Source organism: Ptychodera flava, chromosome 7, assembly GCF_041260155.1.
Source record: "Ptychodera flava strain L36383 chromosome 7, AS_Pfla_20210202, whole genome shotgun sequence".
Lineage (NCBI taxonomy): Eukaryota > Metazoa > Hemichordata > Enteropneusta > Ptychoderidae > Ptychodera > Ptychodera flava.
This window is the reverse complement of record NC_091934.1, coordinates 37336213-37351054: the sequence shown is the minus strand read 5'-3', so window position 1 is coordinate 37351054 and position 14842 is coordinate 37336213. Positions and strand designations below refer to the sequence as shown.

Sequence of the window (14842 nt, the reverse complement as noted above, 5' to 3'; positions counted from 1 at the left end):
CAGACCTAGTATGATGATTCTTTATTGCAGGCCTACTGCGTTCAATTATATTCAAAACCGATGCTTTACAAGATTTTACGGAGAAAATCCCCATCAGTAGAGACGTTGCTGCGTACCTCCGATTAAAAACAACTCATAAAACGAAAAAAACCAGAAATGTCAATGGCAGCGCACAAACAGGCCTATAGGTTTACTGTTAAGTATAAGAATGATGAACATTAAAAATTGCAGTCGTTTATTTTATATTTAGGGCTCTTGTGTTTTCCTCTTTTTCAAACTTACAAATTGCAGTTATTAATTTGTTTACTCGCAAATAATAATAAAGGTTAAAACAAAAGGACGGAAATGAATCAAGTCCGCACTCAACAGGTGGGTGTCCTCAAAGGCCTGCTCTTACTGGAGTAAAGAAATCATGGTCAATTTGCAAAGGCTCATGGTAGTTCCGCCATTTTGCTGTTGTACTAGATAAGCCTGCGAACTGGGACGCTCGTATTCAACCTCGGCGAACTCCTGGAGCTAGCAGCAGGGAATATACGGACAGACAAGTCCTTGTCTGTGGCTAACCTGTTTCCCGCAAATTGTCCCCAGTAAACAAAATGGCGCAGGTTGAAGAGCCCGACTATAAGGGAAAGGTCGAAAAAGGTATGTGAACTGGGCAAAAACTTGTTGGCCCATAACACTGGCTAATCTGTATCGCTTGGGGAAGACAGTGGGCTAGGAATATTTCTGTTTGTCTGAATTAGGATTATAGAATTATCCATATTAAGAAGCCATGCAACCTTTTTCAACATTATGTTATAGAAAAAGCGCCCAATAGTTGTTGCAGTACGTTAAAATTTCTGAGATTTGAATTAAAAGAATCAAAATGATCGTGTACTGACTTCCGACCCCAACCTACTGCAGCAGGGGTTTGAAAACAACAACAATGTCCAGGTATCTCGAACGCAGCGTGTGACCCATAGCATACGTAAAACAAGTAAAAGCTGAATTATCACCTGCTGTACTTCAAATTTTGTAGCATGCATACACTAACTGTAAAGGCTCAAAATGTTGACGATAAGTAGTTGCTATGAATGCGAATAAGAATGTTATCGACACCAGAATGGACCGATTATTTAAACAAAAATCGCTTTCGTTTTTCAATACAGAACACTTTTACATGCATAACGTAATTGCCAAATTTGAATTTGAAAATAATATTGTATGTTAATTACTGCAGCTTATGTTTTAGCAGCATGAGTTCTAAAGAGTTCACTGGGAACTCATTTTGCCAAGACTCGGGGGGGGGGGGGGAGGGGGGGGGGGGGAACACTGTATTCACCCTCATTCGCATAATTATCAGCTTGTCAATATTGAGAGTGAGGAAATGATTCACTTGTTTCAGCGCCAGATCATTTGATTATTTTTTAAACGTCAACTTTTTCTAAAAACGTGTTGATATTGATTTACTAACATCTCGTAAAGTCGTAAAGAATAGTGAGCTATTCAAGCTCAACCTGGAGGGTATTATTTTTAATCACTAGTAGTACTAGTTGCTCATAACTTTTCCAGGGCTTTCTGATAAACTCTCTATGGCAAAAAGTTATTCATATTTCTTTGAAGTATTGATATCTGAATTTCCGTGAAAGTTGTACCATAACATTGTACAGCACCTGCCTTCTTTCACATAATCCAATGTGACCCTTCCTAACCTGTTTCCTATGGTAGAGACAAAACCTTATTGTGACATCATTTGATTTGTACCAAAATCTACTTGATACAGACTCTAGAGTAAACCCTTACCTAGATTCTAGTCCTCACTTTCCTCCATACCTCGGAGGTATGGAGGCAAGCGAGGTCTAGAGTCTAGGCAAAGTAAACCCCTATACTGCCCTACTTTTCTACAATACAATCCTTTTGTTTTACCATGGACGTAACTATTTTTACATCCATGGTGTTACACAGCAAAGTCTGCCATCTAAGAATGGTCAAGGGAAGTTTATTTGAAAGGCTTTGAAACTTTGAATTATTAGTATATACTGCAGCATCAAAACATATTGTATGTGGCGATCGGATGTTGTGGTTATCACAGATAAAGCTGGTTATCAGATCTGACCTGACAGGCTTTCAATCATTCTGGGTAGCATGCTCATTATCATAAAGTTTGAAAACAATGAATTTTGGAGCATTTGATTGAAATGCATGTTTCCACATTCTGTAGATCAAGAGGCTAGCATTTTGAAGTCATTATTACTGTAGTTTATTTTAGCCATGTTGGTTAATCAAAATATGTCAAGTGAATCAAATTAGGCCGAATTCTGTGACATTGTGTATTCTGACTGAGCCTGTGACCCCAATACTGTGTTGGTTCACTCTATTTTAGTACAAAAGACAACAAGAATTTCAACTACTGCAACTTTTAGCTTTTTGACTATATCAGGATTTTCTCATTTTAATAGTCATGAATACAAATTAACTGTATGTCCAGTGTGAAATAAAGCCTCTCCTTTAAAATCTGAAATATGAAAAATATTTGAACAAAATTCCTAACCTTGAAATACTTTTCCTATCACAGAACAAATATTGTTTATCGGCATACCTGTAGTGCTCCCAAACACAATGCAGGTTGTATATATTTCCTCATTTATGGCAGCTGCGTGACTCAGACATTTTTATTGGAGCCTGTCTGTTACTCCAATAAGACCTATAACCATTAGGCAGGACATTGTAGATCTAATGATATTAGCTCTTAAACTGTATGGTAATTCCACCTCAGTGTGTGTGCTAGAGCTTTGAGATTGATCCTTTGTACAAGGAAAGTGTATTGAAAGTGTGAAAATCTAAAATGGTTTTCTCAGAAAAAGATTGCGTCATGTTGAGATTGAGACAGTAGGTTGTTTTCATATACTGGTATAATTCCAGCCATTTGTAAGAGTGAAGACAGATCCAATTTCTGTTTCATTTCCAGTACAATAAATGCAGTGTTTCCTCAGGTAACACATAAGGCCAAAGAAACATCAAGCATGTCTGATCAGATGCCAGTTGAGATTATTAATTGGCTTAATACACGTTGATTTTCAAATAGTCATCTAGAATTGTATTAAAAATTGTCCTGTTGTGTTGATAGCAACATATAATTAAATTTGGGAACTTCTGTTTTGTGAAATTGTGAAGGAAAACTGTTCTTTGGCCGTACCTTAGTAAGAGTGTCATACAAAGGTATTTCCTGGTTTGGACAATTGCTGGGGGGGGGGGGGGGGGGGGGGGGGGGGGGGGGGGGGGGGGGGGGGGGGGGGGGGGGGGGGGGGGGGGGGGGGGGGGGGGGGGGGGGGGGGGTTTCCACTTCCAAAGAATTGTGTTACGGGATAAATAGACTAAAATCCTTTCACTGCCCACGGTGTCACAGGATAAATAGACTAAAATCCTTTCTTTGCCTTCTTGAATTTTGTTAAAATGTTTCAGTTCTACTCATGACATGTCTGCAAATTTGAGAAATTCAAGTTCAAACCAACTACTGAAAGTGAGTGTAATTTTGATATTTTGAAATTCCCTCCAGGCTGTATCTTCAATATCTTTTGAAATAAAAACATACGATTTAGCGTTGTAATGAGGTGAGGTACTGGGGTAATTTTATGTATTTTATTGACTAATTTACACAGAAATTTGCCCAAAGGAAGTCTACAATAAGAAATAACAATTGATTTTGTTACAAGGTGATGGCAGTGTTGATCTTATCTAATTAGCTTTTAGACGAACACCTGTGACAACTGATATACATAGCCATGACGTCTTTATTGGCAGGTGATCAAGATTTGATATGATCATTGTGTTTAAATTGTATATTGTTTCAGTCACGTGTTCACCAGGTTCGTACTCCAGGCTTTTGTGATGAACCAAGCAGAGAGATCTTATGATAACAATGAAACTGTGTCAAAGTGCAGTCAAAGTACAGAATATTGACTCCATTCTCTGTACATGTAACTGAAAATTCCCAGCCTCATTCAAAAATTAATCCAAACTGCAAACACACATCTGTACAAATGATCCAGATGAAATGTAGTTGGTTATACTCACTGGCCGTGAACATTACAGCAACCGAAATGGCCATAGATAGTAGTGTAAATTTGTTTTGACTAGGACTGTCTGGTATCTCGACTATCAGCAGGGTTTTGGGAATTCCAATATCACTCTGAGATCACTAATCTGTGAGCTATGTGGAAGCGTTATCAAAAGAAATGTCCGAAGCGTCTTTACAAATTTTTTCGTGGGATTGTGCTATGGTGAAATTTTAACACACATGATGTACTGCTCATACAGTATCAAATAAGACTGACACATTATACATGCATTGTTTTACCATTCAAGTGTACAGTTTGTGTTTTCAATGGGATATGATGGCCAAAGTACAATGTACATGCACATGTCTATATTATTCTATTGGTCTCTGAAACATACATGTATATTTATTGGAAATCCCAGATTGAATTGTTTTACTCTGACTCTGCCAGTGTATGTAGGTCTCAACTTTTATCAGCCAAGCTGAATTCCACATTAAAACATATTATTTGTGTACTATACATGTAATGTGCTGCTCCTACTGTGTGCTCTGTCTCAAATTTGACAGTCATTGATAAGGCCATCATGCCAGTATATTCTATATTACAGTTAGTAACACTGCAGTATTTTGTAGTGCATTCATCCATGATTTTTGAAGTGACTGCGATCATTGTGTCCACTCCATGACATGATTCATGCAACAAACACTGTACATACTACATGTACATACTGATAATCGGTCAATTTTATATCTATACATGTATGCAAATAACATATCAGCCGCCATTGTGGCCACAGTCTCAGGAAGAACACTGCCCAACAAAATAAGTCAAAATTTTGATTTGTATGTTCAATACATGCATGGACTCAGACAAACTTTTTTTTTCAATGTACAGTTGCACAGGCAAAGTGCATGTCATTGTACTGTTGTGTGTGACAAGACAAGTACATACATATACTGTACTGTGCATTATTGAGGCCCTTTGAAGGACAAAAGTCACCCACGCTTGTCGTTATACCTCAGGTTGTGAAACTATGCTGGTAAGTGGTATTGTCTGTAACTGAATAACTGTTATGCAAGGTTCATAAAAGTCAAAATTTATAGATTTTTGAAGTCAATTTCATATAGAAATCTAAAATCTTATGTTTAGCTTTCAGTCCCACATCTACACAATGACATGAAGGCAGAACATTTGCCAGAAAAATAGCCTCACTATTTTGTCCACAGGAAAATACGAAATTCCCTGAAAAATCATCCCCATAAAGTAAATGAGGAGTACAGTAATGTATTGGTCTCAAGTCTCCAACAGTGTGAGGTTTACCATATGTAGATGGTTGCAAATAGACAGTCAGTCTTCCGATCTATGGACTTTTACACAGCAGTGTCAAGAAATGGCGGGGAAACACTCTATCCAAAAATCACAAATCCAAATCAGATAATGTTTCTAAAACTTATCCCTTCTCTCACATAGATGTTGCTCTCTATTCAGTCCCTCAGTCCTAAAGCTATCTTTCTAAAACATTTGTTGATGGCAACATCATCAAATAGCTTGAACACTGAGTCAGAGTTGTAATCTTTGCAGGAATTTTATGTATCCAAGAAACTATTTTTCTGCAATGTGTGTGCAGAAATCCATGCAGTACTGGCCCATGCAGAGAAATCTGAGATTAATGAGTGGAATAGCAGAACTGCTTTCTTATCTTTGCTTTCCCATGCTTGCGGTGATAGTCATTATGACTGTCTACCTTCCAACCAGGATTTGCAGAAATCTCAGGAGCTTTTGAATAATTAATCAAATAAATGGTAGGAAATTGCAGTAGACAGAGGAACATACACACTTTGTGTGTATGTGTAGATCTTTGGGAAGCGCTGTTGGATTCCGCTGTTTAAATTTAACTTTCAAGGACTCATGTACAATATACACACAGTCTGTTGCAGTGCATTTGGGTAACATGAGGCATGCTGTATTCTGACCTATTGCATAATTTTTGTAAATTTGAACTGACGGCAGGATGATATTTTTCATGCATATGTCTCCCGATACGTCTATCTGTGTGCAGTAGCTGGAGCATTTTGCGGAGCAGCTGCAACAAACGGAAAACATAAAGGATGTGTAGAGTTACAACAGGGTGGTTTGTGAAATTTATAGACTGCGTGGCATGTGAACAGGCAGCCACTGCCAACTGGAAGTAATGTGTGTACATGTATCGGGTATGTTCTGATTTGTGATGATATTTATTTCCTTGTTGTCAAAAATACAGGGAATGAAATCAGCAGGAAACAGGAATGAAAAATTTATAAATAACAGATTTGACAGGATAACGTAGAAGACTTTGCATCTGTTTTTACTGTGCGGGCAAACACTTTGTGTGATTTAAATATAGCACTCGTTTAACAGAAACAGTTTATTTTGCCAGGAAATGGTTACCAAATGATAAAATCATGGTGATAATAGGATTCTAAAAATTGCAACTTAAACAGTCGGTGTCTGTATCATTTTCTAAAAGTGGAAAATTTTAGCTTCAAACCTTTGACATTTATGCTGGTACAGTTTATCTGTGGTTGATTTGTTTATTATTGTTGTGTATGTCATCTTACCTAATTTAGTTGCATTTTGTATCAGTGAAGCCATGCCAACGTACTGAGCAGACTGGTGAAGAAACTTAAACAAGTTCCCCTACCTTTGCCACTTTCATACAGATGTACATAGTCTGAAACTGTGTCACCACCATTTTATTATACACAGGTCCAACTATCCATTATTAAAAGTCACAAGGATTGTTCAAAACTTTATGGGAAAAGTTTGAACTGTTTATGTTCACCAATGATAGACAAAATTGAAATATTATATGGCATGAAATTATTATCGTAAATCTTAGTGATTATTCTGGGCATAATTGTTCAAAAACTTTTTCACTTTATCGTGAAAGGATCCTAGATTTTCTCCTGTACTGTCCTGGCATTTGATAAGTTGTAACAACAGTTGGGCAGTCTTCCTGAGAATGTCGAATCTCCTTATCACAAAGGTGAAGAATCAATGAGAGGTCTTGAGCACTTTACAACTGCAGTGATGACTTACACTTGGATACTTCTTGTAAATTGACCTTTGAAATTTACAACCTCAGGTAAACTGGGGAAAGGGGTGGTAGCACTGTGAGGCCAGAAATTGTCAACAGAATCGTAAAATGTCTGCGATACCTTGAAGTTGAAGGATGAAATCTGGGCAGGAAATTCATACATGTATTTGCATACAACATTAGCTTCATGGGTGATGTGTTACTCAATAATACGCACTAAAAACTTAAATTTACAAGCCTCTGACTTGGAAAGTTCTCCTTGAAGGGACAAATTTTGCATATTACATGTGCTAGGACAGAGTTATTTTCCTGAAAATACGAGGTCCACTCAAAGAGTTCAGGAATGTGCTGAGTTAGGGGGCACACCTATTTTCACTGACCAACACAACTGAACAACAGGATGGGTAAAGTGGAGTAGCAAATAGGCTGTATATCTTATGTTCATGGACATTCCTGTTTATGACATGTCATGGTTTGCACGGTAGTTCACCCTATTCAGTACCATGTTTTGCTGGTAACCTGTTGGTTTTAATAGGGAGCTAGGCATGTACAGGAAAACAGATAGGTGAACTTATCAATACTGAGCTCTAACCTCATCCTCATGAAATTCTTCCTTCCCACTTTTGCTTCCTGAGTATGTATCATTATGTGCAGTAAACAAAATTGGGAGATGCGAAAAATAATAAACCTCACAAAATGATGCCATGGCACTTGAAAACATCATGACCATTTCTTGCGGTAAAAATTTTCCAATTTCCAGTATTGTTAGTAAACGGCAAAATTGGAACATGTGGATGTGATGACCTATGACCTTTCACCCACAGGCGTGATGTTTTCTGGGTAGTTTCTATAAGTGTGGTTCCAAGTTTCGACGTTCTCTTCCGTAGCCTAATCACCAAGGTAAGAAACAGAATTATCCGGCCTGCCAAGAAAACTGCCCGTTCTAGTCAAAAATAAACACGAATCCTACAGTCAGTTACCTCTTTGGACGCGGAAGGCCCTCTACTGTCCAAAAAACACTCTCATGTCACGATAAAATGACAACTTTAGGAGAAATCTGCCGTGTTTGACAAACCAGGCATTTCTGGCGTCCAACGTTGTAATAACGCAACTCATTATCATAATTGTACGCCGTCCGCATCGCTGATTGGTCCGTGAGCAACGCCATCAACGGCATCAGACTGAGACGCACCACTTTCTATGTGCAGACACCGTCCATTATGTTAATGAGTTGCGTTATTACAACGGTGGCCATCAGAAATGCCGATGTTGTCAAAACGCGGCAGATTTCTTCGAAAGTTTTCATTTTATCGTGACATGAGTGTGTTTTTTGGACAGCCGAGATCCTTCCGCATCTACTAGGTAACTCAATGAAGGATTTGTGTTTATTTTTCGACGAGAACGGGCAGTTTTCTTGGAAGGCCGGATAATTCTGTTTCTTACCTTGGTGATTAGGCTACGAAAGAGAACGTCGAAACGTAGAATAAACTACACTTATAGAAATACCCAGAAAACATCCCGCCTGTGCTTTCACCGCCAAAAGAAGGAGTGTGCTGATTTACAATGTACCATGACCTTGTATAGAATCAACATGTACTGTATATCATGGTTTCTTTGTGGCTTTGTCTCTGTAAACCCAAACTGAAGCTTTAGCTATGAAACAGGCATAGATACTTAGCTCATGACAAGAAGTAGCTTTTCAATATTATTACAATGTTCTCAAATTTCATAGTATATGATTGTGTGACCTAAGTGAGTCATCAAGTCTGAGCTGGTCAACCAGTGTTTTCAATACGGCAGATTTCTACAGATAAAACACAAACATCACAGAAGTCGAAATAAAATTTTAGATTATACAGGAATTTTACAACAGAAATGCCTAAAAAGTTGGAAGGATTCATAAGTTTAGCTAGTTTTGCAAACAAAGAACTTTTTCCATGTCTGCGATTATATTGGTGTGAAAAGTATTTATTTGATCATAGACAGTGGAAGCGATTGTCTACGATTAGATCACTATCTCAAAGTCTTGCTATGGTGAGTAGTCAACTTTTAACCCACAATGCATTGTAATATCATCTAGTTTGTACCCTATAGCACAAAGACAAAAGCTATTTGAGGTAGCGATAATTAATTCTGCTAGTTATAAACACCGTATAGTACTGTACGTATGCCAGCTTGATGGGTTTGAAGTGGCTTTGACTTCAGCCCATAAGCAGAATACATAGAGTTAATACCTTCTATTGGAAAACAAGACAATGCTATGAACTTTGCTCAAGGAGGCCTCTGTATCAATTTCCTGTTGCATATGGTACCCTGAACACACAAGTGTTGATAATCTGATAATAATACTCTCCACACACAGCCTGGCAACAAGTTACCCAGCTCAACAACTGTGAACTTTCTAAGCTGTTGATTGATGCAACAACTGCAAACCTCTTCAAGAGTTAGGGAGCAATTTATTGCAAGACTCCGTCTGATCCACATAAAACTTGATGCCTGAAATAAAATACTCCCTTGTTGTAGTAACTTCTGATATATTTTCCTGTATATATTCTGCTTAAAAATACTGTTTCCCATATTGTTTGCAAAAATTTTGGAAATTCTAGATAGTGTTCAACTTGTTGATACAGTCTGTCCTGTGTGTGTCCAAATTTATTGTTGACAACTTTTAGTCAGAAAACTGAATATTGTACACAACGCGTTGTCTTGGAAAGACTTGCACTTTATATTTCAGCATGTTTTGGAAAAAGAATAAGTTAGCTTTAAAAAAAAATGATGAAAATCTATCAAAATTTATTATGCCTTTTGGTTCTGTAATGCTATCAGAAATTTCAGAAAATTTTATGTCATTAGAATTATTCAAATGTGCAAGAAAAATGTTTTCCCAGGGATCCATTGTTTGGTTTAGACCAGGAATTTCTTTGATTTTTCCTTCCAGTTTCTGCAGATGATAAAGTCTGGTTTTGCATTTATCTACTGCATGAATGAAATGCTGTGTGTGATGTGTCGGTAAATTATGTTCCACGCACATCAGTCCGGCTTTTCTAAGCTAGAAATCACAGCCAGAGTTATTTGCCTGTGCCAGGAACAGTCCACATAGCCCCAGACAGGCCATGTCAGATTTATTAGCTGAGTTTATGTGGTAATGTAAGTTATATTTCACAGAAGCCACTGGTGATAAAGTCAAATTTATTTATTGCGAAAGGGGTTAAATGCTAATTTAGAGAGCATTTAAATATCAATTTGTGAATGTCCACTTCTACATTTAGTGTCATTACTTCCTGATAGTGTACTGTGACTCCGTTGCTGCCTGGTTTCTCTGTTGTAACCAGACTCAGATGTGACTATTTGAAAGACCTCTTGTCATGTACTACAACTTAGTTGACCTGATAGTGTTGACTGTTGGCATGCATTTCTGTAACTAGTCTAGAGTCTGTCTGGTTGTTGTGGCTGTGCAAATCACAACAGGGATAGCACAGCTACAAAAGCACAGCTACAAAATAACTGGCAAGGACTCTAGACTAATGTCTCTCACAGAAATCATACCACCACTTTTTATATCAGTTATTTGTGTCATTAGTCAGTAATAAAGCTCCATTAGCTGTGATTTTGATGAATGTTCCGTTCTTTTCATTGAGTTTCTGCACTTCGTCTGAAATCATGTTGAAACGCCTCAACTTCTTCAAATTGTCAGCAAAGCCTGTATATGTGGAAGTCCAATATTGTTGTTGACAGCTGAATTTTAGTCCAGAAAAGAGTTCATTTGTCAACAGAAACATTGCATATTGCACACTATACATCATGTTGGCAAATGCTGCAAAGCTAATATTTTTGTATTTGACATGTCCAGGGAGGAGAACATGGAAAAACTTTTGTTTTTAATATACGGAAGAATCAAAATACTGGTATTGGTAATGAAAACACTTACAAAAGTCTGGACTAGGGACAGAATTCTCCACAAGGGGATTGTTACATGTAAGGGCGGACCACCCCTCTGTTTTTTTGTAACAGTCTATTCATATTTTTGTAACTTTAGAAAAGAATACATTTTCAAAACAAAAGAATATGCAAATTATGAATTATTATATAATATAGCCACTCCCTCTGATTTTCCAAGCTTTTGAAAACACTGCAACAATGACATCACAGTGGCATGGTTAACAAGTTGTATACTGTATGGGGAAAAAAGAATATGAACTTGTTTGACAGAGTGAAGATACAAGATCAAAAGATGGTTTTCTCACTATTAGCAAGGTAAAGACCACTGAAAGGTAACCATGTTTGTATATATTGTTGATTTGGTGTGTCTGAGAATCACAAAAGTTATGGTGAAAGTCTGAAATTATCTCAAATTTACAAAAAGCAATGTCCAAAATGCGGCACTTGGACAGCATAGAAGTAGAGGTGAGACACCATGTACAATTTTGTTCAAATGTTTGGCTATTGAGTTTCTTTGGCATCATGGATATTGTGGTATGTCTGTACCATCACCATGGTTTAGCCTAAACACACTGATTGTGAATCTGTTTGCAGGGAATTGGGGTGAACAGGTTAAACTAGGCCGGTATCAGGAAGGCAGACAAAATGTAAACATGAAGTCATTATAATATTGCACATCCTCCGGAAATACTTATAAAATTACTTTCAACAAAAACACGCTCACACCTCAATAGATAAGGGAGCACAGGGTTAGAAAGATTATCAATGAGTGGAAAAAATAAGCTTGCCATAGAAATGTCAAATTTATATGTTCAGGTAAATGCAGTTTGCACATTGTTTCTAACTTTAACATTTAGAATATGAATTTCACATCTACTGTAGCAAAAAAAACCCTGAAAATTCCATTCATTGACATATCAGTTAATGTTGATTCTACATTTTGAAATGCTATCACAGGACAAAATTAAAATTTCTGTAGTACCTTGGTCAGTGTGTGTATGTATGTCTCAAAGAATTGTTTTGCCTCTGTAATCTTATATCATAAAAACATTGTCATACTTGTTCAAGTAGAACTGATTATCAAGTATCAAAACTGTGCATTATGTTTGGGTGACTGTAAATATTGAAGTTAAAAAGTAAATCAAAACCAGTAGTCTCGTATAAGTGATGGCAATATACCATATATGTAAATCTACTGGTGTAGGCTGTATTTGACAAGCTTGACACCGGGTTTCTGAACTTTATTCTTCTGGTGAGTTGAACACGGAAATGTGGTTTATACACACAATAGAACCACAGACAAACATTTCCAGTCAGCGTATTTATCCATTAGCTGGTACACTTCCTTGATCAGTGGTCAGAACCAACCCAGTGAAAGTATGTCATGAAGTGTGGATGACTATAAGATGAATCATTTGTTCCTTTGTATCTGTTTTGTTATGTAAGTTCCTACTGGAAGTGACTCTTCCTTTGGAAGGTAATGACAATCAGATAGCCGGCAGCAATCATGGTCAGTCAGCCCACCAAACCTCAAACACTGCACATGTTAATTTAGTTATTTCAGGCCCCAGGAAGCAGGGATGAACATTTTATCTGTAAGAAAATTCTAGATTTGTAGTTGTTGATCATGCATTGGTTACTTCACTTTTGAAATTGTTGTTTTGGAACAAATCATGTTACAGGATTGGAAAGGAAAATTATAATGCAGGGATTTTGGTTGGTGTGAATTTTGACTGAAATTCCTGCTACACCGCTTCCTTATTTACTTCTCTGATTGCTGTGTGTGAATGTGTGAGTGTGAATGGTGAATAAAATTTTGGTTCCCACAGATACATGTAGATATGAATGTATGTGAATTTGCATACAATAGTTATGTGTAATGAAAGGACACTTCCCAAGGGAGATGTCAGCCTAGGAATGTGTTTACCCAATACGGTACATGTATGAGGAACAGGAGTGTTTCATGCTTTTGTATCATAACAGTTCAATGTACAAGCCCAGTCATGTTTTTCCAATTGTGGCAAAGTTAAAAATGTGTCAGTGTTCGAGAATTCCCCCTCTTTCCTAAAAATATATTCGATTTATATGATTAATGAATTTAAAAAAAGTTATGTGTAGAGTCATAGTTTCAGAACATATCTAAACGATCATAATGCAATTTGAAGAAATTATGCATACATGTTAGTGGTAGATTGTCGACAAAACTTGTACAATACAATTTTACAGCTGGACAACAATGTTTTCTATAAACATTCACTTTTGCCCTTTACCCTTCCATCATCAGTTTCTCCACAATTCTGAGAACTAATGATATCTAAGTTATTTGTGATCTTACTGTAGATGACTGGATGAGAACAAAATGTTGTAGACATTACAGAATTTGACCACTCATAAAAAAATTAATGGAGATAAAGTATGCAGTGATCATACAGGTTCTAACATGCTCACATTTGCATAAATTATCTCTCATGACACTAAAAATACTCAGAGTTCAGTGTACACTGTACTTTATTAGGAAGGTGGCCAAAATATTCCCAAGCACTATTTGTGTTGGAATTTGCCTTGGTGACATTTTCTCCAAAGCAGTCAAACCCTGGCTTTCCACAGGTGTTATTGAAGAGTACATGTATGGATGCTCACATTTTACCACATTTAACTCTACCGTATACTTACAAGGGCATGGTGTTGCATTATGACGTACAGGTATTCTGTTTGTAACATGTTCTAAATGTCAAAATTCAGACCTACCGGGTACATGTATATTATTGACATACACTCAGTGTAATTTTCATTGTTACGTCACATGTAGTGGATATTACATATGTGGATGCTTCCTCCCACATGAATTCCGATGGTAATAAGTCTACATGTAAATGGTACTGGATCTTAAATCTTCCCTGTGATCTGACCCACGCATAAACCCCCTATAAAGATACACCCTACATAATTTTATCAGGTTCAGTGCACAGTTTTTGTTTGGCGGCTGTTACACAATAGCTGGGTTATGTTTTCTGTACGCAGTGCGTGTTTGTGATCCAATGGAATCCTTAGCTCATTTGGAGTGCTGGTCAAATACCAAACCAGTGAGTCAAGAAGCTGATTTGAAGACTTGAGAGAAAGGTGCTATGATATCGTGTATGCAGATGTCTATCATTAATTCATATCTATCATATTGAGTATTACCGGTACCAGACTGTATAGGGCATCCAAACACATGTAAACATATTGTTTATCAGATGCATGATATTCCTTCAAAATTCACTTAGAATGAGGGTCAGCAGAACTAGTTTCCAAAGCTAGACTTTCTCACAGCCCCTTGCTGACTACGCAATCGTGACAATGTAGCCCATTCCTGGCTCAGTGAACTGGTTTATGCATTGGAATTAGGTAGTCTGGTTCCCTGACCCATTTCCCCGGTAGAGGGCGTGGGGAAATATAGGGTCAGGTACCTGCTAATGTAAGCATGGACGCTATTGGGTTAAAATAAAACAAGCTGTGATTGGATGAAAGTAACACTTGTAACTTTTTCCCATGTTTCTTGGGTTTCGCACTTTCAGGCTCACTTGACACCAATTTCTTGTTTGTACCACAAAGCCGTGGAGGTAGAAAGAAAGACTTTTTACCTCTATGATTAAACTACTGTGATTTAGCACACCTCTTGATACTTTTAGAACGTCCACATGATGCCTGGCATTTTTTACGAAATTCGGACACCATTCTATCCATCGAAATCAATCGTCGTTCGCAGTTCCAACAAAGTTTGCTTTCAATTAGCTGTGATTTCGCAGCA

At 37.4% G+C, this 14842-nt stretch overlaps 1 protein-coding gene across 4 annotated transcripts in view; it reads left to right on the top strand.

Moving 5' to 3' along the window:
- Positions 1 to 441: 441 nt before the first annotated feature.
- LOC139137456 (serine-rich adhesin for platelets-like) overlaps positions 442 to 14842 on the top strand; it is a 43763-nt gene continuing 29362 nt past the window's right edge. For 2 of the 4 annotated variants that reach the window (XM_070705566.1, XM_070705563.1), the window contains exon 1: positions 442 to 642. In XM_070705566.1, the coding sequence (XP_070561667.1) occupies positions 597 to 642 (46 nt within the window). In that variant the 5' untranslated portion in view covers positions 442 to 596. Of the gene's footprint in view, positions 643 to 11244; positions 11385 to 14842 lie in introns of those variants that run through there. The other 2 variants (XM_070705564.1, XM_070705565.1) reach the window with 2 other exon arrangements.